The sequence below is a fragment of the Sturnira hondurensis genome, unplaced genomic scaffold (assembly GCF_014824575.4).
Source record: "Sturnira hondurensis isolate 20B ecotype Veracruz unplaced genomic scaffold, ASM1482457v3 Scaffold0020884, whole genome shotgun sequence".
Classification (NCBI taxonomy): Eukaryota; Metazoa; Chordata; class Mammalia; order Chiroptera; family Phyllostomidae; genus Sturnira; species Sturnira hondurensis.
In genome coordinates this window covers 3,089,168-3,111,332 of record NW_028093515.1, presented here as the reverse complement: position 1 = coordinate 3,111,332, position 22,165 = coordinate 3,089,168, and the positions used below count along the sequence as shown (strand labels likewise).

At 53.2% G+C, this 22,165-nt stretch overlaps 1 protein-coding gene across 2 annotated transcripts; it reads right to left on the bottom strand.

Moving 5' to 3' along the window:
- Nucleotides 1-1,037: 1,037 nt before the first annotated feature.
- On the bottom strand, nucleotides 1,038-20,795 carry WTIP (WT1 interacting protein). Of its 2 annotated transcripts, XM_037030784.1 has the most exons (8): nucleotides 19,737-20,793; nucleotides 14,522-14,623; nucleotides 7,261-7,328; nucleotides 7,072-7,134; nucleotides 6,777-6,907; nucleotides 5,937-5,988; nucleotides 5,189-5,257; nucleotides 1,038-2,098 (listed from the first exon to the last, which is right to left on the bottom strand). In XM_037030784.1, the coding sequence occupies exons 1-8, from the start codon at nucleotides 20,398-20,400 to the stop codon at nucleotides 1,958-1,960; spliced, it is 1,290 nt and encodes a 429-aa protein (XP_036886679.1). In that variant the 5' UTR covers nucleotides 20,401-20,793; the 3' UTR covers nucleotides 1,038-1,957. The 2 variants fall into 2 exon arrangements, with proteins under 2 accessions (XP_036886679.1, XP_036886681.1); XM_037030786.1 differs by lacking the exon at nucleotides 14,522-14,623 and having other exon boundaries at nucleotides 19,737-20,795.
- Nucleotides 20,796-22,165: the final 1,370 nt, after the last annotated feature.

Sequence of the window (22,165 nt, the reverse complement as noted above, 5' to 3'; positions counted from 1 at the left end):
AAGAGGACAATCAGGCCCTGGCTGGTGTAGCTCAGTGGATTGATCACGGTTCAATTCCCAGTCAGGGCATATGCTTGGGTTGCAGGCCAGTTTTCAGCAGGGGCCAGTTCCCTGCAGGGGATGCATGAGAAGCAACCATACATTGATGTTTCCTTCCTCTCTCATTCCCTTCCCCTCTAAAAGATAAATAATATTTAAAAAAAAAAAAAAGAGGACAATCATAAAAAACCTCTGTGATCACTGGCTACAGAGCAAAGCAGCCCAGCTTAAAAAGAGAAACCCAGAAACAGGCTCCCCCTCCTGGGATCACCTCCTCCAAGAAACCACCCTGATCCTGCTGAAGCCCCCTTCTCCGGAGACACATATTTCCCACCCCAGGACCACCTACCTCTGCGTTTAAACACACACTGCTAATAATCACCAATACTCCCGGTACTTGCTCCCTCGGCCCACCAGGGGGCCTCCGAGCTCCAGGCCGGAGCTCAGCTGAACCGCATGGGCACCACCTCCCCTCCCACTCACCCGGAAGTGCACTCCCCGCAACGTTCCGGTTCCTTCCGCCTGGTCCCGGGGATGGAGGGTCCTACAAGCAGAGCCCCTACTTGTTACCAGTGGGGGAAAGGGACGGCAAGAGCAGCAGCCCAGAGACAGTGCTTCAGGTTCCCACAGGAACAGACCGATTTAAATCCATATTCCGGGAAAAGCACACCGTGATGCACCACGATTTGGCCTCTTGCACACAAGCAACTCCAACACAGGCTACCAGTGGGAAGTCCAGGCTTTCCTGACGCTGATGTTGTCTTTCAAAGAAAAAATTTAATCTGCATGTCTTCCAGCCACACTTCATTAGGTCACCATTCGTGAGGCACCAACAAACAAACCCCCCGCCCCCGCCATTATTCTAAATCTGAAAGGCAGACACATATATCAGGATTTTAGAGTCATTTATACAAAAATAGTCAAACTACAATACTTTTTACCACCTGAAAATATGACATACAACTGGACATTTGTGGGTTATAACTTTCCTAAAGGTAACAACGGTGGGCCAGGTTTTAGGAGAAAACTATATTCTTTTAAAGAAAATGAAAATATCCCCAAAGGTAAAACTTAATTTAAGTCAAATCGCACGCATTAGTCCTGGAGCCTGACATAGTGCTTTCCTGCAGCAGAGGTCCTCCCGTCGCGGGAGCAGGGGCCCCTTCCTGGTCTCTCCTCAGAGACTTGTGATGGGAATCCCGCGAGTGAAGGAAAGTTCCTTTCCCGAGGCTGAAGGGTGGGGGATGAGGTGGGAGAAAACGGGATGGGATCGTGGCTGAAAACACCCCCTGGGACCCAAGGGGCCAAATCCCGGTGACCACAATGGCCAAAGGCAAGCCTCCTCTGCAGGCCCCACACCCTCCTCCCGTGGCCCCAACCAAACAAGGCACACACTGGTGGGCAAGACGCCTAACGAGACACGCAAACACGCACACCCTCATGCCAACTGCCGCCTGCCAGTCCGCGCCCTGCCAGGGGTTCCCTGGGCCCTCGGGCGCAGGAATCTGGCCCCACCCAGCATCCCCTGCCCCTCTACACCCACAGCGTCTGGGTGCCTGCCCCTGAGGGGCCTACGGGGGTACTGGGGGGGGTGTTGTCTCAGAACAGAAAGGGGGGTTAGGGAGCGGCAGAGCCGAAAGGAAGCGGCTGGAGACGGCACAGACGGTGAATAAATAGTAGCTTTGCCGTGGGGCCGGCCCCTCGGACAGCAGCTTGGTGGCAATGGCGGGGGGGGGGGGGGGGGGGGGAGTNGGGGGGGGGCGTCAGAGGCGGGGCAGCTGCTCCGCCAGGACGCAAAGCTCCTCCCCGACCCGACCCGGGTCACCCGTCCCGCCTGCCCTCGCGCGAGCGCGCGCGCGCGCGCGCACACACACACACACACACACACACTGCCCCAGGGTCAGGCTCCCGCCCCTGCTCAGAGCTCTGTGACGTGCACAGCAGGTGAGGGAAGCGGCCCTGGCCGGAGGCGCCGCAGGTGGCAGCGGCGGCACAGCAAGTGGCCCTCCAGCGGGTAGCAGCGGCGTCCATCCTCCCCGCTCAGCTGAAGCCCGCAGTCCTAGGAGAGAACACAGCGCCCCCGTGTGAGTCGGCAAGGGGAACAGACTGGGCACCTCTGGGTCCGGGGTGTGGGCAGTTCGGCAGGGCTCTGCCCAACCTTCCGAGTACTCGGGCTTTCCTCTTGCCGGGTGGGGATCGGGAGCTCAGTATAGGACACAGGCAACTGGGTGCCTCTTAGAGGAGGGAGATGACAACCCAGCCTGCAGTCTGGGAGAGAGGCCAGGGCAGTACATGGTGGCTGGGCTGGGCGTAAAAATGAGGTGACCCTGCTCTGGCCCGTGTGGCTCAGTGGTTCGAGCACCAGCCTGCGAACCAAAGGGTCGCTGGTTCCATTCCCTGGTGGAGCACGTGCCTGGGTTGCGAGTCAAGGGGCAAACTGTGGATGTTTCTCTCACACGTGGATGTTTCTCTACCCCTTTCTTCCCCCTTTCCACTCTCTCTAAAAATAAACAAAACCTTCTTCAAAAATGAGATGATCCTAACAAAATGGATTACATCTCCCAGGGAGCACAGAAAACTGGAAGAGAGGACAAATGGCTTGAGCCGTAGAGGCCCCAATATAAAGAAGAAATGGAGATCTGAGCCAAGGAAATGTGAGGGGGAAATAAGTGAGGAAAACCAGAAATGGTCCCTGGGGCACGGCAACAAGCCCGCAAGGGGCTGGTCGGCGCGGAAAGCTGCTGAGACGTTAGGGCCCTGACAACTGAGAAGTGTCTCCTGGATCCTGCCCTGTGGGGTCCCCCGTGATCTTGGGAAGGAGAGGCTGTCAATGCCTGACCCCAGCGGCCTTGAGAGATCATGGAAGAGAAGAATTGAGACCGTCAAGTAAACAAGGAGCTGTGCTTTGCCTCCCTCATCTTGCCCCTTTACTAGTGTGGTATATGTTAGGGGCTCATTTTTTAACAAGCCATGTGCCTGGCATGTGACTGCTGTAAAACTACTGCCAGGAAGCGTGTGGGGCAGTAGTGGGAGACGTGCTGGCAGAGAGAGTGGGACACCGGGCCAGACTGAAGACCTTTCCCCTTCGTTTTGCCTCCCGCCCCAAGGAGGCCCCTTGAGTCATGCTCCCACCATACACAGGACCGAACTCCCGCCTTGAAGCCGTGATACTTGTTACCCAAAGGCCCTGCGGCCAACACCCGCCCCACCCTCCAGAAGTGACGGAGCTGGGCTGCTGCAGCGGAGCCTCGTGTTCCAAGCCACTCGTGCGTCCAGGGTCCTCCCTGTCCTGCCACAGCTTCCCGGTGGCCCTGCTACTAACTACTGCACAGCAGAGGGGACAAAAAGGACTTAAGAGACCCTCGTTCCCATCGGAGGGTCTCACAGTCCCGAGGCTCTGGGGGTGACCCACCCACTGCTTGACTTGCTCCTGGACTCCTGTGATCAACCTTACCCTGGGGACTGTGCTTAGTGATCCCAGAGGGACACCACAGTCTCCAGGACAGCAGAACAGGATGCCATTACTGGGAGAGGGGGACCATGACCCTCTGCAGGCCAGGATCCGTCTTCTCTGTTCCCCCAGCAGGATTCCGGTCACCACTGGACCGCTTGCCCCACCTGGGCAACCTGGTTCCACATGGACCTTTGATGAGGGAAGAGACCTGGTTCCACATGGACCTTTGATGAGGGAAGATTTATCACTCCTAGTCCTTCCCTGGGCTCTGAAACCCAGCTGCTCTCCTGGGTTTTCCTCCTACCTCCTCATTCACCCACTCTCGGCCTCCCTATACATTGCTTTGCCTCCATACATCCCTCCCAGCGTTACCGCTCCTTGGACCATTCTGAACCCTGCTCCATCCACCGCAGCTCTCCCCGGAAGACCTGTCACTCCCCTCGCTTCAGCAGCTGCCTACCAACCCAGGCAGGGGCTCCTGCTTCAGGCCACCACAGTAACAAGGACTGGACTTCCCATCCCACCTTTAACAATGAAAAGCCAGGCAAAATACATCAAACACTGGATTCTCAGACCCCAGACCACAGGCAAAGCGGGCCAGTGACCTCTGAGAGAAGGGAACCGAAAGAGGCGCATCATACAACTCACTGCTCCGAGTTACGACCAGGAGAGATTTTCCAGGCTGCCCCAAGAGGGCGCACTGGTCTCCTTGAATTGAGATCTCAGGGAGGCCAAGGCTGTAGAAACCACAGGGCAGAGGGTCATCAAGGAAAGTTATATACACCAATGACTCCCAGGTACTTGTCCCTGGAGTCAGAGCCTGAACCCCAGTCCATCTAGCTGCCACCTGGACACCTCTATTCAGGTGTCTCCAGCCAAAAATAAGAGCATCTTATTCCCCCCTCCCTTGCCCTCACCTTTCTCCTGGGGGTCCTCCCAACCCCCAAACTCCCACATCCAGTCACTGACCAAATTCAGTTGTTTTTATTACCTAACAATCACTCACTGAACTCAATTTACTTCCCTGAGTCCAGGACCAGCCTCCTCAGGGAACCCCAGCTGCCTGCCCCTCTTCCTCCATTCATTCCCTGCCCAGTGCTGAACCCTTTCTAGAATCCAAATGCCATCGCGTCACCCTTTTTGATCATTCTCCATTGCCCTCAGGTTAGGTCCACACTCCTTAGCTCACGTGGCCTTTTGTCCCCAGCTCTTGCCAACTTCTCCAATGAAACCAAACACCACACCCACCTTCACACCGAAGCACAGTCTGCTTCACCTGCCTGAAAATGCCCTTCCCACTGCCTCCTTGGCTACCTCTTGTTCATCTTTCAAATCTTAGCTTCAGTGTTACCTCCTCCAGAAAGCCCTCCCTGATTTCCCAAGGCCTCCCATGTGCACTGAAAGCTCCCTATGAAGCAATGACGGTCTGCGTAGACAGTGCCCGAAGACTCGGCTCTCCCATGGGAGTAGGACTATATTCTGTGTGATCTACAATACCCCCCACACTGTACGTCACTAGTAAATATGTGACTGAATAGCAAACAGGCTGAGAGAATGTATCTTGGGGACAGGGCTCACGGTGGGTGGGGAGGACAGGCTAAATGGAAGAGATGGGCCCACAGAATACCTGGGGGGGGGACCCGTGTGAAGGGGCACTGCCCCAGCCTCTCACCTTCTGGGGGGGGGCAGGCTCACCTCGCAGTGGTAGCACTCCACGTGGTAGTCTCTGTCCATGGACACCACCCGGATGGTCGTCTCACAGCCCTGGAGGAAAAGATGGGGTTCACACACAATAAGCTGGGGCAAGAGGTGAATTGTGTTGGGGGCACAAACCTACCCCACGTGCTGGTCCCGGTGGGCGTGCACTCCTGCCCCTGTCAGCACTGACGCCTAGGTTTCCGTGAGGCCAGAACCGGCACCAGCAGATGCACGAGAACGGATGTGCCCGTGCCCAAGGCTGCAGCCACAAGCACATACACGCCCACGAGAGCCATCACGTGGGTGTAAGCGTGTGGGTACGTATTCTTTTCAGTTCTCTGGAGCCAGGAGACCACTGTCGATCCTGCTACCCCCGCTTGGGGCAGAACCAGTGTATGTGGAAGACCCAGTGACTCAGAGAGCTGCCCTACCCAAGGATGTCTCCTGCACCGACCGTCTCCTCATCTCCCTGGTTTCCCGCCCCCGCAACTGCCTCTGCGTGCAGAGGTACCAGACCCAGGAGCAGTTCTTCCATCCATGGGCAAAGGAGCTGAAGAAAGCCAAGCAGCAGGGGACACCATGTCCCTCTAACTCATGCAGGGACACAGCACTCTGCATACACACCCCTCGGCCCTGAGGGATACGGGGCAGGAGTATCTGCTCAGCCCTCCCAGGGGAGCCCAAGGACCGGGGCTGATCCAGGCAGGACCAGGCACCTCGTCCTCACCTGGTGAGTGGTTCCTACCTGTGCAGGGAGGATAGGACGAGCACAGGAGGCACATTTTGGTGCAAAAACCCTAGAAAAATAAAGAAAACCAGAAGTGACCAGCTGAGTGATCAGAGGTCAAGGACACAGGGCAGGCCCATCCCCGGGGCAGCGCCCAAGTGTCAGGCCCCCTTTCCTTCTGTGGACACACTACGGTGGGGGCAACTTCTGCCATGCTTTCTTGGCACTAGCCTTTTATCTGGCTCTCCAAGTCTCCTCCCCTTGATCACCTCCACCAGGATGGCTTCAGGTTCCACTCAACCTTCTTCCTCACACTTTCTGCAAGATCCCTGCCCACTAATGTCCAGGTTTGGGGTGCCCTCTAACTGAGATGCCTGCAAAGCCTGACTCCATGCTGTGTGCCAAGGACCTATGCCAGGTACCAACCCCATCCAAGGCAGCAACATAGGACCGGGGCTGAGCCTGAAGTCAGATCAAGGGAGAACAGAATGGCTGCTCACATGGGGACCAGACAGGCAGGACAAAGACCCCAACCCCCCATCCCAGGCAGAAGAGGCCTGGCCTGACCCTCAGAGCAGACGTATAGACTCTGGGTGAGGCAGTAAGGGAAGTCCCTACCACTAGGAGAGGGGAGCATGCGAGCAAAGGTGGCAAGAGCAAAGAGATGGATGGTGGCTGACCCACCCGAGAGAGGGGGCTCAAGACAGAGATCTGTGCCTTGACCCACCCGCTGAGCACAAACGGGGAGGCCGGAAGTGAACAGGTCAAGAACGAGAACATGGTACAGCCAGGAATACGTTTCCAGGGAAGGCTGAAGGAACAGCGGGAGTCACGCCTGCGCCACACGCAGCTACTCACGTGTGATAGTCTCTGACACAGTAGATGTTGTTCTCCACGTCCACAGTGAAGGGCACCCCGTCCAGGCACTCGTTGCACACGGAGCACCGGAAGCAGCCTGGGTGATAGGACTTCCCAAGGGCCTGGAGGATCTGGGGGTGAGAGACCGTGAAGGGTCAGTGCGGTGGAAGGCTCAGCACAGCCCCCGGGACAGGCTCTGGCTCCAAGCCCCTGGCAGGTCTGAACAGGTAAAAAGGGTGGGGGCCTGAGTTCGCCCACGCCAGAGAGGCCCCCGGAGGCTGGGGGAGGGTCTCACCATCTCCATGATGAGGTGTCCGCACACGCTGCACTTGTCAGCCGTCTGCTGGAACCCGGAGTACTGGCAGGAGACACAGGGTCCAGGAGGTTACGTGACAAAGGGGCACTCACTGCCCAGCCAGCAGCTGGCTCCTGGCCTCGGGTGTGGTGCATGGGAATCCAGAGGGCCCCTGCCCCTTTGACTCACCAGGAAGTCCTCCTGGCAGTACACTTTCTCTCCCACATTGTAGAACGCCTTCCCACGGAGTCGTCTCCCTACAAGGACGAGGGTCGAGAGGGGTCCCTGGGCTGCTGGAGACCAGGGGTGGGTCCCTGCTGCCACTTCTCAGCCCCCTCCTCCAGCAGACGAGACGCGGGTTAGGGACAAATGTTTTAATTTCCCTTTAATGCTATCTTATTATACTAATTTTTAAAATTTACTTTTCAATTACAATTGACACACAATCCTCATTTCAGGTGTACAACACAGTGATTAAACATTTAAATGACCTATGAAGCGATCCCCACCCCCCAGTAAGCACAGTGCCATCTGACACCATAGGATATCGCTGACTGCATTCCCTAAGCTGTGCTTTACATCCCTGACTCTTCTGTCCTTCTTAACCCCTTCATCTTCTCCACCCAGCCTCCTAAACCCCCTCCCCCAGGGCAGCCAGCAGTCTGTTGTCTCTGTTAATGAGTCTGTTTCTGTTTTGTTTGTCCTTTTTTTTTTTTAATACTCCACATATCAGTGAGATCACATGTTGTCTTTTCTGGTTTACTTGGTATAATACCCTCCCGATCCATCCGTGTTGTCACAAATGGTAAGATTTCATTCTTTTTACGGCCAAGTGTTTTCTCGTATATGTGTACGACAGCGTCTTTACCCACTCCTCTATTGATGGGCACTTGGGCTGCCGCGTGTCTTGGCTCTTGCAAATAATGCTGCATATAAAAGGACCACAGGGATGCATGTATCTTGTCGAATTCGTGGCTTCAGATTCTATGGATAAATACCCAGAAGCGGAATCACTAGTTCATAAGGTAGTTCTACCTTTACTTTTTTGAGGTAACTCCAAACTGCTTTCCACAGCGGCTGCGCCAACCTGTATTCCCACCAACAGAGCACGAGGGTTCCCTTCCCCCCACATCCTCACCAGCACTGGTGTGTTGATTTATTGATGGTGGCCATTCTGACTGGCGTAAGGTGGCATCTCACTGTGCTGTTAATTGGCACTTTCCTGATTATTAGTGCTGTTGAGCATCTTTTCATATAGCAATTAATAAAAATTAAATAGAACATGTTGTCAGCAGAACTATTGTAAGAGGTTGCCAAATATTTGAAAAATTTAGCCCTGGCTGGTGTAGCTCAGTGGATTGAGCGTGGGCCTGGGAACCACACGATCACGGTTCGAATCCCAGTCAGGGCACATGCCTGGGTTGCAGGCCAGTTCCCAGCAGGGGACGCGTGAGAGGAAACCATACACTGGTATTTCTCTCCTTCTCTCCTTCCCTTCCTCTCTAAAGATAAATACATAAATAAAAATCTTTAAAAAAATATTTGAAAGATTTATTTCAAATGTACCCTGATGTTCTAATTTTTTAAAAAATCACATTTACTTCAGTTAAACCGAGAGCACTTTTCAGAATGAATTTCCTTATTCCATGAACGTCAGAAATACAACTCTGATGAGGTGAAGGAGCCTGACAGGAAAGAGGCGTCCTCGTCAAAGCAGCAGCCCCAACCGCTGCGAGGAGCGTCCCCCGAGGAGCGTCCCCACGAGAGTCGGGAAGACGACTTGGCACCTGACCAGCCACATGAGGGCGCCTCCTTCACCTGATGAGGGGCATCCACGCAAACCCACAGCTGACACGAGGCATGATGGGGGAACAGTAGATGCTTCTCCACTTAGGGTTCAACATTTGCCACACACGGTACAAAATAAGACAGGGAAATATTTTTTTTTAATTGGGAAGGAAAAGACTATTTTTTAAAGATTCTATTGACTTCTTTTTAGAGAGGGGAAGGCAGGGAGAAAGAGATAAAGAGAAATATGAATGTGTGGTTGCCTCTCCCACGCACCCACAACTGGGGACCTGGCTCACAACCCAGGCATGTGCCCTGACTGGGAATCGAACCAGTGACCCTTTGTTTTGCAGACCAGCACTCAAACCACTGAGCCACACCAGCCAGGGTAATACTATTTTTTTTTGGATTTTTATTTATTTATCTTTAGAGGGGAAGGGAAGGAGAGAAGGAGAGAAACATCAATGTATGGTTGCTTCTCATGCGTCCCCTGCTGGGAACTGGTCTGCAACCCAGGCATGTGCCCTGACTGGGAATCGAACCAGTGACCCTTTGGTTTGCAGGCAGGTGCTCAATCCACTGAGCCACACCAGCCAGGGCAAGTAATACTATTTTTAAACACAGATGACATGATTGTGTTTTGTAGAAAATTATAAGGAATCTACAAAAAAACTACTAGCATAAGTGAGTTTACCAAGGTGGTAGGATAGGTGGACAACATATAAAAACCCAATATATTTTCATATGCTAGCAACAAATGATTGGAAAACGAACTTATAATTTTTAAAACTGCCCTTATAATAGTATCCAAAAAAATCTGTAAGTACTAAGGGATAAACTTAATAAGAGACATGTCTGACCTTACTCTGAAAAACCAAACTTTGCTGGGAGGAACTGTGAAAGACCTGCATAAACAGAGAAGACCACGGCCGAGAACAGCTCTCCGCTGGGTCTCTTGCAGTTCTGCGCATCTTACAAACCAAGGGCTGGCAGCTCTCATTCTGGATTATCCTTCCACGGACACCTGTGGAGCAACTGCTTAGAAGGCAGAGATGGCGTCTTCCTCCGAAGCAGTCTGCCCTCGCAGGTTTGTTTGCTGTCCAGTATAACAACGATGTGTTTCTCCAGGACGAGGGTCAGAGAGCTTTGCTGGCAGCCCTTTATAACACACTGGCATTCCCTAAGCTCAGGGAGGCTCAGCCCTGACACATACCCACTGCATACCCAGCATCCACGAAGGCCAGTCTGTGCCACCCCGGTGGACTTGGGAGGGCAGGCATGATGCCAACAGGGTGCACGTGCAGCCTGCGGTGCTGAGCCTCCGCCCGGTCGGCTCAGGTCTTCAGTCAGCGTCTGCAGAAACGGTAGCGGCTGACTCGTCACAGACCCTGCACAGCTTCTGACAACCATCCTCATGGCTTCAAGTGTGCTGGTATCAATTCTCCTCAAACCGACCTATACATTCAGTGCTGCCCAATCAAAATGCCAGCACTCATTGTGTGTGTGTATGTGGAAACCGACATGCTAATGTTGAAGTTTATATACAAATACAAAGAATAGCCCTGGTTGGTATGGCTCAATGGATTGAGTGCTGGCCTGCATACCAAAGGGTCGCTGGTTCGATTCCCAGTCTGGGCACATGCCTGGGTTGCGGGCCAGGGACTCAGTTGTGGGGGCATGGGAGAGACAACCACACATTGATGTTTCTCTCCGTCTCTTTCTCCCTCCCTTCCCCTCTCTCTGGAAATAAAATCTTAAAAAAAAAAACCCACGCAGAATAACTAAAATCTTGAAAAAAATCAACAAAATGTAAAGACTTACACTGCCTCCTATTTTAAGATTTACAGTAATCAAGATAGTGTAATAATATTGGGATGAGGACAGACAAAAAGAGCACTGGAACAGAACAGAGTCCAAAAGTAGACCCCTAAATATTTCAACAAACACACAAGCAGGAAAGCAAAATCTTTTCAGCACCTAGTACTGAAACAACTGAATAGCCACATGGGAAGAAAATAAAATTCAGCCCTGATGGGTGTGGCTCATCTGGTTGGGCATCAGCCTGCAAAGCAAAAGGTCACAGGTTCAATTCCTGGTCAGGACACATACCTGGGTTGCAGGTTTAATCCCCGGTCAGGGCACATACAAGAAGCAACCGATGGATGTTTCTCTCTCACTTCAATGTTTCTCTCCCTCTCTTTCTCCCCACCCATCCCCTCTCTCTAAAATAATAATAATAATAAAACATTCAATTTCATACTTCATACCATACATAAAAATTAATGTGAAATGGGTTATCAACCTAAACATAAAAATGAGAAACCTAAAACTTCTAGAAGAAAACATAGGAAACTATCTTCATGACTTAAAGGGAGACAAAAAAATTTAAATCATAAAAAATAGTAACTATAAAACAACAACAGCCTTGGCTGGTGTGGCTCAGTGGATTGAGCGCGGGCCTGGGAACCACACAATCGAGGTTCGATTCCCAGTCAGGCCACATGCCTGGGTTGCGGGCCAGTTCCCAGCAGGGGACTCATGGGAGGCAGCCATACATTGATGTTTCTCTCCTTCTCTCCTTCCCTTCCTCTCTAAAGATAAATAAATAAAATCTAAAAAAACCCCAAAACTCCTGGCTGGCGTAGCTCAGTGGATTGAGCACGGGCCTGCGAACCACACAATCTCGGTTCGATTCCCAGTTAGGGCACATGCCTGGGTTGTGGGCCAGTTCCCGGCAGGGGACACACCAGAGGCAACCATACATTGATATTTCTCTCTCTCTCTCTCTCATTCCCTTCCACTCTAAGATAAATAAATAAAATCTTTAAAAAAAATCTAGGGGAAAAAAAGAAGATATTAAAAAAAAACTGACAAACTGGATTTCATCAAAATAAAATTTGGTTAAAAATAATTTTAAAATATTTTTAAATCACACTAGGAAAAAATACAAAACACACATGAAAACAACGTGTACTCAGAAGATATATATTTTTCCCTACAACTAAACAGTAAGAACAAATAACTCCCAATTTAAAAACTGAAGACTTGAACAGACTTCATAAAAGATGATACAAATGACCAAGAAGCAGAAAAAAAGATGCTCAACCTCATTAGTTCTCAGGGAAACACAAATTAAAATCACAATGAGATACTATGCCATATATATTTAGAATGGCTAAAATTGAAAAGACTAAATACCAATTGCCAGCTGACACAGAGACTAACCCAACTTTCTTATATTTTCTAGCAGGAGTATAAATTGGCACAAGCCCTTTCGAAATAGCTTGCCAGTTTCTTATGAAGTTAAACATACACTTAGCCCATGACCCAGAAATTCCACTTCTTGTAACTTACCCAAGAGAAATGAAAACATTTGTCCACAAATGACCAGCACAAGAATGTTTATAGCACCATCTAGTATCTACCAAGAGTCAAATGGATAAATAAATTGTGATATAAAAATGTGGTGTATTCATACAATAGACTCCTATTGAGCAACAAAAAAGGAGTGAGCTACGACTCCCTTAGTCCATGCAATAACATGGACAAAAAAGTTGATACGCTTAGCAGAAATAAAAATCAACCACAAAATAGTACAGACTACATGCTTGTATTTATACAAAGTTCTAGGACTGACAAAACTAACCTACGGTGGTGGACATGACACTGGTTATGTGGACTGACTAGGGAGCATACAGAGTAATTACAAAGGGCAAGAGAGAAGTTTCCAGGGTGTTTAAAATTTTCAATCCCTGGCTGGTGTGGCTCAGTTTGTTGGAGGGTCATCCTGTGCACTGAAAGGTTGTGGGTTCGATTTCTGGTCAGAGAACATACCGAGGTTGCAGGTTCCATCCCCAGTCGGGGTATATACAGGAGGCAACCGATCGATGTTTCTCTGTCTCTCTCTCTGCCTCTGTCTCTCTCTCCATCCTTCCCTCTCTTCCTCCCTCCCCCTACCCTTTCTTCTCTAAAGCAATGAAAAAATGTCCTCGGGAAAGATTAAAAAATATTTTTTCTATATCTTTGTTAGGGTTATATAAAAATAGATACACTTATCCAAATCTTTTTACCATATACTTAGGATCTGTTTGCTGTACTATATATAAATTGCACTCAATTAAAAACAAAGATAAACCTAGAACATCTTGTACCAGAGTACAGAAGTGCTCAAAGGATGATGGGAACTTGTCGAAGGGCACAGAAGCCAATTGGAAGGGACTTCCTCTGGCCAAGTTTGAGACAATTTGCACATGAAAAAGAATAATGACTCTACTGCAATATATTACATGAATAAAAGTCCATGAGTATATAAGAATACTCATAAAAGTAAAAAAAAAATACATTTACCCCCATTCAAGTTTAAAACGTTCCATTACAGAAAGCTTTCCAACATTCCCTAGGAAGATGAACCTTCAATACAGACCTCAACAAACTCCCTCAGGCGTCCTGCCACAATCCAAAGTCACAAAACACGTGAGAAAACAAGGCATCACGACCAAGAGTAAACAGTCAGCCAGAGAAGGAGGACTTGAGAAGGCATCAGAGACTGAGAATATTAGAGAAACAGAGTATGTGTGTTTAATAGGCTTACAAAAGAACAACTCACATCTACAACAGGAGACTACAAAGACTGTAATGTCCTCAGGGAGAGGACATTAAAAGAAATAACTATCAACAAAGATTAATGGACTTCATTAAAGATGTCTTTTCATCCAAAGACTTCATTTTGAAAGTAATGAAGCAAGAATCAGTTAGGAAGAATTTACAGCCCTGGCTGGCATGGCTCAGTGAATTGAGTGCTGGGCTGCAAACAAAAAGGTCGCCAGTTCGATTCCCAGTCAGGGCGCATGCCTGGGTTGTGCGCAGGGTCCCCAGTGGGGGGCACCTAAGAGGCAACCACATAATGATGTTTTTCTCCCTCCCTTCCCCTCTCTGGAGATAAATAAATAAAATCTTCAAAATAAAATAAAGTAAATAAGAATTTACAATACATATATCCAACAAAGAACGTTATCCAAGATATGTGAAGAATTCCTACAATAATGAAAAAAATGAGTGTTTTTCTGCTATAGGAAAAACAGCTTCTCAGAATGATATGACTTAACACTGGGCCTGTACTATACTTTAATAAAATAAAAGATTAAAATGTTTAGTGTAAATGAATGAAAGATGTGTGCTTTGGGGCAAAGCCTGAAAGGACAGCAGGAAAATCAAGAGTGGGCTATGCTGGTTGGGTTATAGTTACTTTTCTCTCTTTGTACCTTTGTCTAGGTTCAATTACAACATTTATAGTTTATAGTGCGTGCAAAATTCACACAAAACAGAATTTCATGGAACAGAACTATTGGTCCCACACCCAGGCAGGGAGAAGGCACAGCACCGAGGCAGCCAGGAGCCACCAGAAGTACCCTGCAAGGCAGGAAGGCTCCAAAGCCCTGGCCCAGAGAGGAGGCCTTCCCGAAGGCCAGCCAAAGGCTCCTCCCTGGCCCCACACATCTCCCCAGGGCTTTGGGCCTCTCAGACAGGCCAGGCCCAGAGAGAAAGGGGCCACAACTTAGCCTCCTCCACACTTCCGCCTAGGTCAGACCCGGAAATCCATCTACCTGGGACTTAGGCACAAGGCAGCTCATGGTGCCAGAGGGGCCACAAAGAGGTTACCTACCACAGGAGTCACACGTGAAGCAGTCGGTGTGATACAGGCTCCCCATGGCCTGGCACGCTTGCCTTGCTCCATAGATGCCAAGCCCACACTTGATGCAAATGCCTGTGGGTGGGAGAGGTAGGAGAGAGCAGCGGTCAGCATCACGACTGTGGGGCTGGAGAGACAGGCGTCCAACTCCCAGTCCTAACGCTGCCCACACGCCTGACCTTGGGCAAGCGAACTTCTCGAGGCCTCCAGCACGCAGTTATTACTGGCTAACACAGGACGATAAGGGTACCCACTACGTAGGGTTTGTTGCTGCTGTTGTTTAGCAAAGTACCCAGCACAGAGTCATCCTCATGATCAAAATCCTGACGACCTGTTTTTACCTAGGAAGTCATTCTGAACCCCCTCCCCCATGACCTGCTCTTCTTAGACTAAGGAAAACGCCTTTCTTCCATCCATGACCCAGAAGGAAGGAAGACCACACAGGCACAGACAGGGCAGAGCCACTGACCGGCCCCAGCCCCACTGCTCTCATCTGTGCCCTCAGGTTAGTACTGTCTCGTTAGTCAGCACATCAACAGTGATGGCCGGCCACACGCCCTCTGCACATGGCGGAGCAGGCGAGTCTACAAGGCACCAATCAAGTCCCCACCCTCAGGGGCCTGTATGCCAGTGGAGGGAGACAGAAAACGCACAGTACCTCAGGAGGAAGCAGTGCGATGGAGGACAATGAAGCTGATTAAAAACATGTCTGAGTATGTGGTTTTTAAGCAAAGCCTCTGGGATTGCTAGGTGGAATCAGAGACCACCCCTGGTAGCACAGGCTGGGGTGCCCAGCAGGCAGGGGAGGAGGGGTGGCAAGAAGAGGCGTAACAAGGAATGCCACGGCAAAATTTGGCACTGGCCCTAGAGGACTCCCTGCCCGGTGCTCCTGGACACCCAGCCCATAAGTGGCCAGGTCACACATCAGAAATGCCCGTCTCAGAGCTCCCCAGGGGGTCCCAGGCCCCAAGGGCGTGCAGATGCGCTCCACCTGCCTGCTGGACCCGAATCTGGCTGCTCCAGGGCCTGCCACCCTCACCCTCTCCCTCCTGCTTTCTACCAGATCTCTCTCCTTGACATTTAACCGCGGCCAAGCCTCTTCCACCTTAAAGAGCCCCTCTCCCCATCAGCCACCCCGCTTCCCTCCTCCTTCCCTCCGTCAAAAAAGCAAGCGCAGTCCACACTCGGTCATCTCCGAACTCCAAGTCCACGACTTGCCATTTGGATATTGCTGCAAGGGGACCTCTCCTCTTTGGTTTCCAGGACATGACCTGCACCTGGTTCCTCACCCTTCCCAGGTCAGATTTTCTCCTACTCTGTCTTGGGTCACCCATGACTGTTCTCCCAGGGCTGAGGAGGACCAGTTCATTCGCTCTCAAACCAGGCAGGAAGGTAAAGGTGGCTGGTGGTGACCCAGGTGAACAGAGAAGAGAGCCATGTCTCAGCTGCGCCAACAGCCGCAGGGGCGTCAAACTCTTTTTCACCAGGGGCCACACCAGCCTTGCTGTTGTCTTCAAAGGGCCGAATGTAATTTTAGGACTGTATACATGTAACTGCTCCTTAACCAGGAGCAAGGAGCTCGGCACTGCCGCTGGGTAGAAACAAGGTGCCGGGCTGGATAAAACCAAGTGGAGGGCCTGATTGGGCCTGTGGGCCTTGTGTCTGCCACCTGTGAGCTACAGGGTGTGAATGCAGGCCCAGCACTGCTAAAGATTCTCATTTTTCAAGAAAAGTTAGATACCTAGATTTGTGTGTGAAATCTTTCCATACTGAAGGTAATCACTAACTTAACTGTTTTGAAAAGGCAGAAGCCAAACACACCCTGTCTGCGGGTCTGCCTGGGTGGTCCCAGCCCCTCTCAACTGCCACCTGCAGAGGGCTCTGCCAGCCAGGACCTCTCTCCCAAGTCACTGCTCCACCTCCCATCGGGCCCCCAGACCTCTGCAGGGTCCGCTGGGAGCCTGCGCATGCCTCTGGACTCCTGCTCAGGAAACGGCACTTCTGGGTAGCTAAGTTTTAGGGAGTGGCCAGGTCTACCTCTCACCTCCAACTCTGAATCTCGACTCCTGTTCCCTTATCTTGACTCCGTTCCCTCCCCACACTCTCACTAGCCTGACTGACTGACCGTGACCAATTCTTACCCCAATGGTTATTTCAACAGACTCCCCCTGGTGCCCCAGCCTGGCCCCCCATAACGCATCCCCAAAACCGCAGTCAGACTTATCTTTCTAAAATGAAAACAATCCACTCTCACATCGCCACTCTGGCCTTTCTATTTTGAAAGCCTGACCTAGTCACTTCTCTAAGTTACCAGACTACCTGGTGAAGAAGAAAAGGGAGCAGTCCGCTGCCTGTGGGACCCGGGACAGGAGGACCGGCTGTGACCTTGCAGCATCAGGTTTTTGGTTCTCTTTGCTGTCTCCCTAAAAACGTGCCCGTGTCACCTGGACACACATACACTGAAGAAGGAAAATGAGAAGCAGGAGGCACTTCAGAAACTCAGGGAGCAGAGTGTTTCAAGGAGAGCTGACTCCTCCTGGGGGACGTAGCAGGGAGGGCCAGAACAGAAAGGCCGGGCAAACACCCCCTGGGGCTGGGGCAGCACCAGGGTTCTGTGTGAGAGCTGGGACAGCCAGGGAGGGGAGACCAGGGGCGGAGAAGCAAAGGTGATGCCCACCAGACACCCTGATGAGAAGATGGATGAAAGGGCCAAGGTGTTTTTTGCGGTTTGTTTGTTTTTAATGAAAGATCCTTGTACATACTTATAACCAAAGGACAAGGGCAGTGGATAGAGGGAAGCTGGAAGGTAGGGCTGGAGACAGAAAGACCCTTGTCCTCAGAGCTGGATGTGCACTTGAGAACCCAGGGGGAAAAGAACAGGAAGCCACTGGGAAGACAGCTGCTGAGCTCAACTGTCTCAGACAAGTAGAAAAGGCGGGGCTGGAGGACAGGGGAATGTTGCTGAAGGAACACAAGAGGGAACTGACCAAGGCTTAGGGTGGTGGATGGCACCCAGAAGAACGGAAGACCATCGCCCTGGCCCCTGGTGTGCGGCAGAACCAGGGGCTGCAGCGCTGACCTGGAGCTGAGTTCCGCAGGGCAGACAGCGATGGGAGGGATCCTAGGTATGAGTGAGGCAGAGGCCACGGTCAGAACTGCAGGCTGCAGAAGGGCAGCAGAAACAGGGTATGGCTCTAGGACTCGGTGGCTGAGGAGAAGGCAGCGAGGTCACCAAACTTAAAGAGGTTCCGGAAACCGGAGGCTGCTGGCTGGCTAATGGCGAAGGACCTTGGTGAGGAGAGATGGGGAAGTTCCCAAGACATCCATGAATGGCAGGAGGATCAGGAAGTCAGCGGGTGCCAGAGTCAAGGAGAGGACGGAATGGCACAGAGAGGAAGATGCCCACCCTGAGATGAGGTTTGCCACAAATCACTGGGGCTCAGGTTACCTGCAGATCTCCTTGTGTAAAATGCTGTATTTTTTCAGGTGGAATCGCATGGCAATTGCCACTTTTAGAGTTCCAAAACATCAAATACCAGCAGTAAAACATCAGCCATTCAAGCAAATAGTTGCCTATATTTTTAAAATCAGAAAACTGTTACCTAAATTCAGCTTCTCTTGAACACCAAGATCTATCATCACTCACCTCCCCTTTCCACTGCTTCAATGGCTGGAACCAGGCGGCAGCTCCCTTTACTAGAAAGGCTGACCCACTCCCCCCCCCCCCCGCCCCCTGTGGTCTTGTGCCTTGGGCCCCTTCACTTCTCCCATGACCTGCCTGGGTCTGGCCACTTAACCTTCACACAAAGATTCATTTGGAGCTGGGCAGACCCACAGAACACACCCCCACCAGGTTCTGCAGTAGGGTAGGGGCAGGAATGAAAAGTCAGAGCAATGAAAAGTCTTCTCTCCTCAGAAGACCGCGTTTGCTCGTGCGCCAGCCAGGCACAAGAGGCAGCAGCTCTCTAACTCATCCCCCTGCTCCCAGGCCAGGCCACAAACATTCTCAGTCACCCCAGACATTCTCACCCTACCGCTCCCACAGGAGCCTGAAGCCCTTCTGCGTCTCCGTGCCGAAAGCAGGCCCACACACTCCCTTGACCACCTGGTCGGTCCCGCCTGGGCTGCAACCCCAGAGAAGTAGTGGGACAATCCGCATCCTTACTTGCCCTGCCTCCTTTTGCCCAGATTATTTCCTCTACCAGAAATGCCCCCATCTGACCTGTCACATACAGCCTCCTCTCCGCTCAGGATCCAGTTCAGGGCGTCCTGAGCTGCTAAGCAGAAATGAATGCATGAAACCCAGCCACAGCCTCAGTCCCTGGCCAGGATAACCACCAGCCAGCCCCGCCCCCCATCCTGCGCCCCGAGCCCAAAGCTGGGTTCCTCAGCTTTCCTACTTATCAGGGAGGGAGGGAAGGAAACCCCCTCCCCAGGCCTCTTCTAAGAACCTCAAGCTTTAAGAGTCCTAAGAACTGTCCAAAGGTCTAAAGGAGATCTGTGCGGGCCAGGCTCAGATTGGAAAAGTGAGACTGTCACAAACCGGTAGCTTTGCAAATGCTGTCAAGCAGGATTCCCTTTGGAAACATCCCATGTACAAAGCGCTGCCCGGAGAGACGAAAGAAAGCCCAGGGTGACAGGCTTGGTCCCCCTCCCTTCCCCTGCCCCTCCTGGTGGACTCTTCCTCCCTCACCACTCTACCTCCGACTGCTACTGTCTCACTTCAGGCCCGGCGGAGCCTCAGGTCAGGCGGGGTCTGCTGGTACCTGAACCACTCCGCCGCCCGGTCTCCGAAACCTATACTGCTGGCGTGGGGGGAACACCGCGTGGGCTGGGGCCCGACACAGCTTAGACCAACCCTGGTCACAAATCATCAAGTAGTATGAACAGAGGGGAGAGCCAAGGATTCAGAAAAAAATTACCCGGAAATGGCTTGTTCAGCCTATTAACATGACTTTTTCTCCCAGTTAGGATAAGGGCATCAACTCATTTTCTCAGAACCCCTCTCCGGCCGCATGACCTAGAGAAGAGGCCGGCGATCCACCCTCACACACCTACGGAACGCGCCGCCGGATCCCCCTCCTCATCCCGGCCCCTCGACAGCGCCAGCCCCGGGCCACCCAAGCCTGTCCTCCGCCGATCCCTTCGGAGGAGGGACATCCACTCCGCCGCCGAAAGACCCGCTCACCGAAGTAGTCCCGCGCCGTTCGCGCTTCCAGCGCCCGCTCCAGCTCTCGCGTCAACGCCTCCAGCCGCCGCTCCGCCGCGCTCGGGCCGGCCTCTCGGCCCAGGGGCATCGGGAGCGAAGGCAGAGGGAAGGCGGCCGGCCCGGCGGGCTCCGGGGAGCGAGTCGGCGCGGGGCCGGCGCCGGGCAGGAGTGCGTCGGCGTACGCGCCGGCCGAGCCGCGGGAACCCAGACTGGATACGCTGGAGCGGGCGCTGCCCACCGACGGCGGCCCGGGGCCGGGACGCGGGTCCGAGCTGCCGGAGCGTGGACTGCCGTGGCGCTGGTCGTAGCCCAGGCTGATGCCGCTGGAGCGGGCGCTGCCGCCGCCGCCGTCAGAGCCCGCCAGGCTGGCCCGCGGGCTGCCCGCCGGCTGCGCGCTCAGCTCCGGGCACCCCGCGCGCCGCGGGCCGCGCTCCCCACGGCTCAGTCCGTCCACTCCGGCCTCGGGGCCGCCGGCGCCGCCCTTCCCTCGGCGGCCCAGCGCCGGCGCCGCCTCCTCTCCAGGCCCGGGCCGCGGCCCTTGCCGACCCCGACCCGGAGAGTCACCGCCTGGCTGCAGCTCCCGCAGGGCCAGCCCGGCCAGGAGCAGAGCCGCCTCGTCTGCGGCCGCCCGGGAACGCTGCATGGCCCGGCCCGCCGGCCCCCGCGCGTCACCTCCGCCTCGGCTTCCCGCCGCCGCTCCGGCTGCGCCGCTGCATCGTCCGCCCGAACCCGGAGCCCGCCCCGGGACCCCTAGGCGCGGGGCGGGGCCGGCGCCCGGCCGGGGTCGCTCCGCGGGCCACGCAGTCCGGGGGCCGCTGCGCTCCGCTCACTGGCGCGCGAAGCGGAGGAATGTGCGCTCTGAGGCTCCGGGCCGCGCCCCCTCCTCCCGCGGCCGCGCGGGGGCGGAGGGACTCCTTTGTGGGAGCAGGAATGCGAGGAAGGAGACGGCGCTGCGGCCTCTGGAATGTGGGGGAGTGGCGGTGGCTGCCGCCGCGGTGCCCGGAGAGTGGAGGGGCGCGGAGGCGCGAGCGCTGCGCTTCTCGGAGCTGGCTCTGGGGTGGCTGGCCGCTCTCGTGGGCCCAGACGGTCTGGCCTGCGGAAAGCTCCACGCGGGCTGAGCTGGAGGCGGCTCCCGCAGTCCGGGCCAGAGAAATAGGAGCAGCTGACAAAAGTTTCCCACATCCTCCCCCATCTTACTTCCCAGTGCTGCCACACTTTCAGGCTCTCGGTCTTCGGCTGAAGCGCAGCGCCGGATCCAGGACTCTGCAGAACACTGTGCGTCTGAAGCAAATGCGTCCCCAGGACCTCGCGTGACCCCACGACCCCCAGCTCACAGGTTTCAGAAGACCGCACCTATCTTGTAGGGAAGGCGCCTAGTGCTAGGAGTCGGGGTTGATTAGAACCATTCCTTGAGCCTGGTCGCTCTGCGCAGGCCTCGGGGCCAAGCCAGGCCGAAGCATACATACTTCAGGCTGAGCTAGTGGACTGTTGAGCCTCGGCTGTGACCACCTCCTGCAGTCACCAAGAAATGTGAGGATTCCCTGTTTTTCCAGCATCTGCCCTCAGGGTGTTGAGTTAGGCGCGGAGGGGATGCTCCTGAAATCACTTGGGCCAACACAAGTCCTGGGATGAGGTGGGGCCTTGGGGACCACATGGTGTGGGGGGAGGAAGAGAGGTGACTAGGGCTTTGTCCCCAAACACACAAGCTACAAAGCCCTTGTCATACATTTCAAACAACTTGTCAGAAAGAGAAGCAAACCATTCATTACCTGTCAGGACCTGGTGGATCCAGGAAAACAACCTTGAGTGGCTGAGTTCTCTTTCCCAGCCTCCTCCCAGAGACTTCCAGCAAGGCACCCGCTGTGTCTCTGGGAGCAGGGAGCCTGGTCTAGAAGTTGTCCGCGTGCGAAATGACCAGGATGTGGGGCCTAAACGTTGCTAGGAGTCGGCTGTGGCCCATTCCCCTCAGCTGGCAGTGTCTGACCCAGCAGCCCCTCCCCAGTCCCTGTCAGCTTGCAGAATCCCAATACCACCTCCCAGCCCTCATGCTCAGGAGGAGTAATTATCCAGAGAAGCTATCTAATGAAAACTTATCTGAGAAAGGAAAAACAAATTAAATAACAGTGAGATGCCACATTTCACATCATCTCCCATTTGAAAAGTGGAAATTTTGCCCTGGCTGGTGTGACTCAGTGGTTTGAGCACCAGCCGGTGAACCAAAGGTGGTAGATTCGATTCCCAATCAGGGCACATGCCTGGGTTCTGGGCCAGGCCCCCAGTAGGGGGCGCGCGAGAGGCAACCATACCTTGATGTTTCTCTCTTTCTCCCTCTCTTCCCTTCTCTCTAAAAATAAATCTTTTAAAAAATGGAAATTTCGACAAGACTGGTGAAACGTGCGTCTATTTTA

Coding starts and splice junctions, on each gene's coding strand:
- WTIP (XM_037030784.1), bottom strand. CDS start 20,400: ATGCAGCGTTCCCGGGCGGCCGCAGACGAGGCGGCTCTGCTCCTGGCC. Junction 14,624..19,736: donor AACGGCGCGGGACTACTTCG/GTGAGCGGGTCT, acceptor TCCCACCCACAG/GCATTTGCATCAAGTGTGGG. Junction 5,258..5,936: donor GTCCTATCCTCCCTGCACAG/GTAGGAACCACT, acceptor CTTTTCCTCCAG/GGCTGTGAGACGACCATCCG.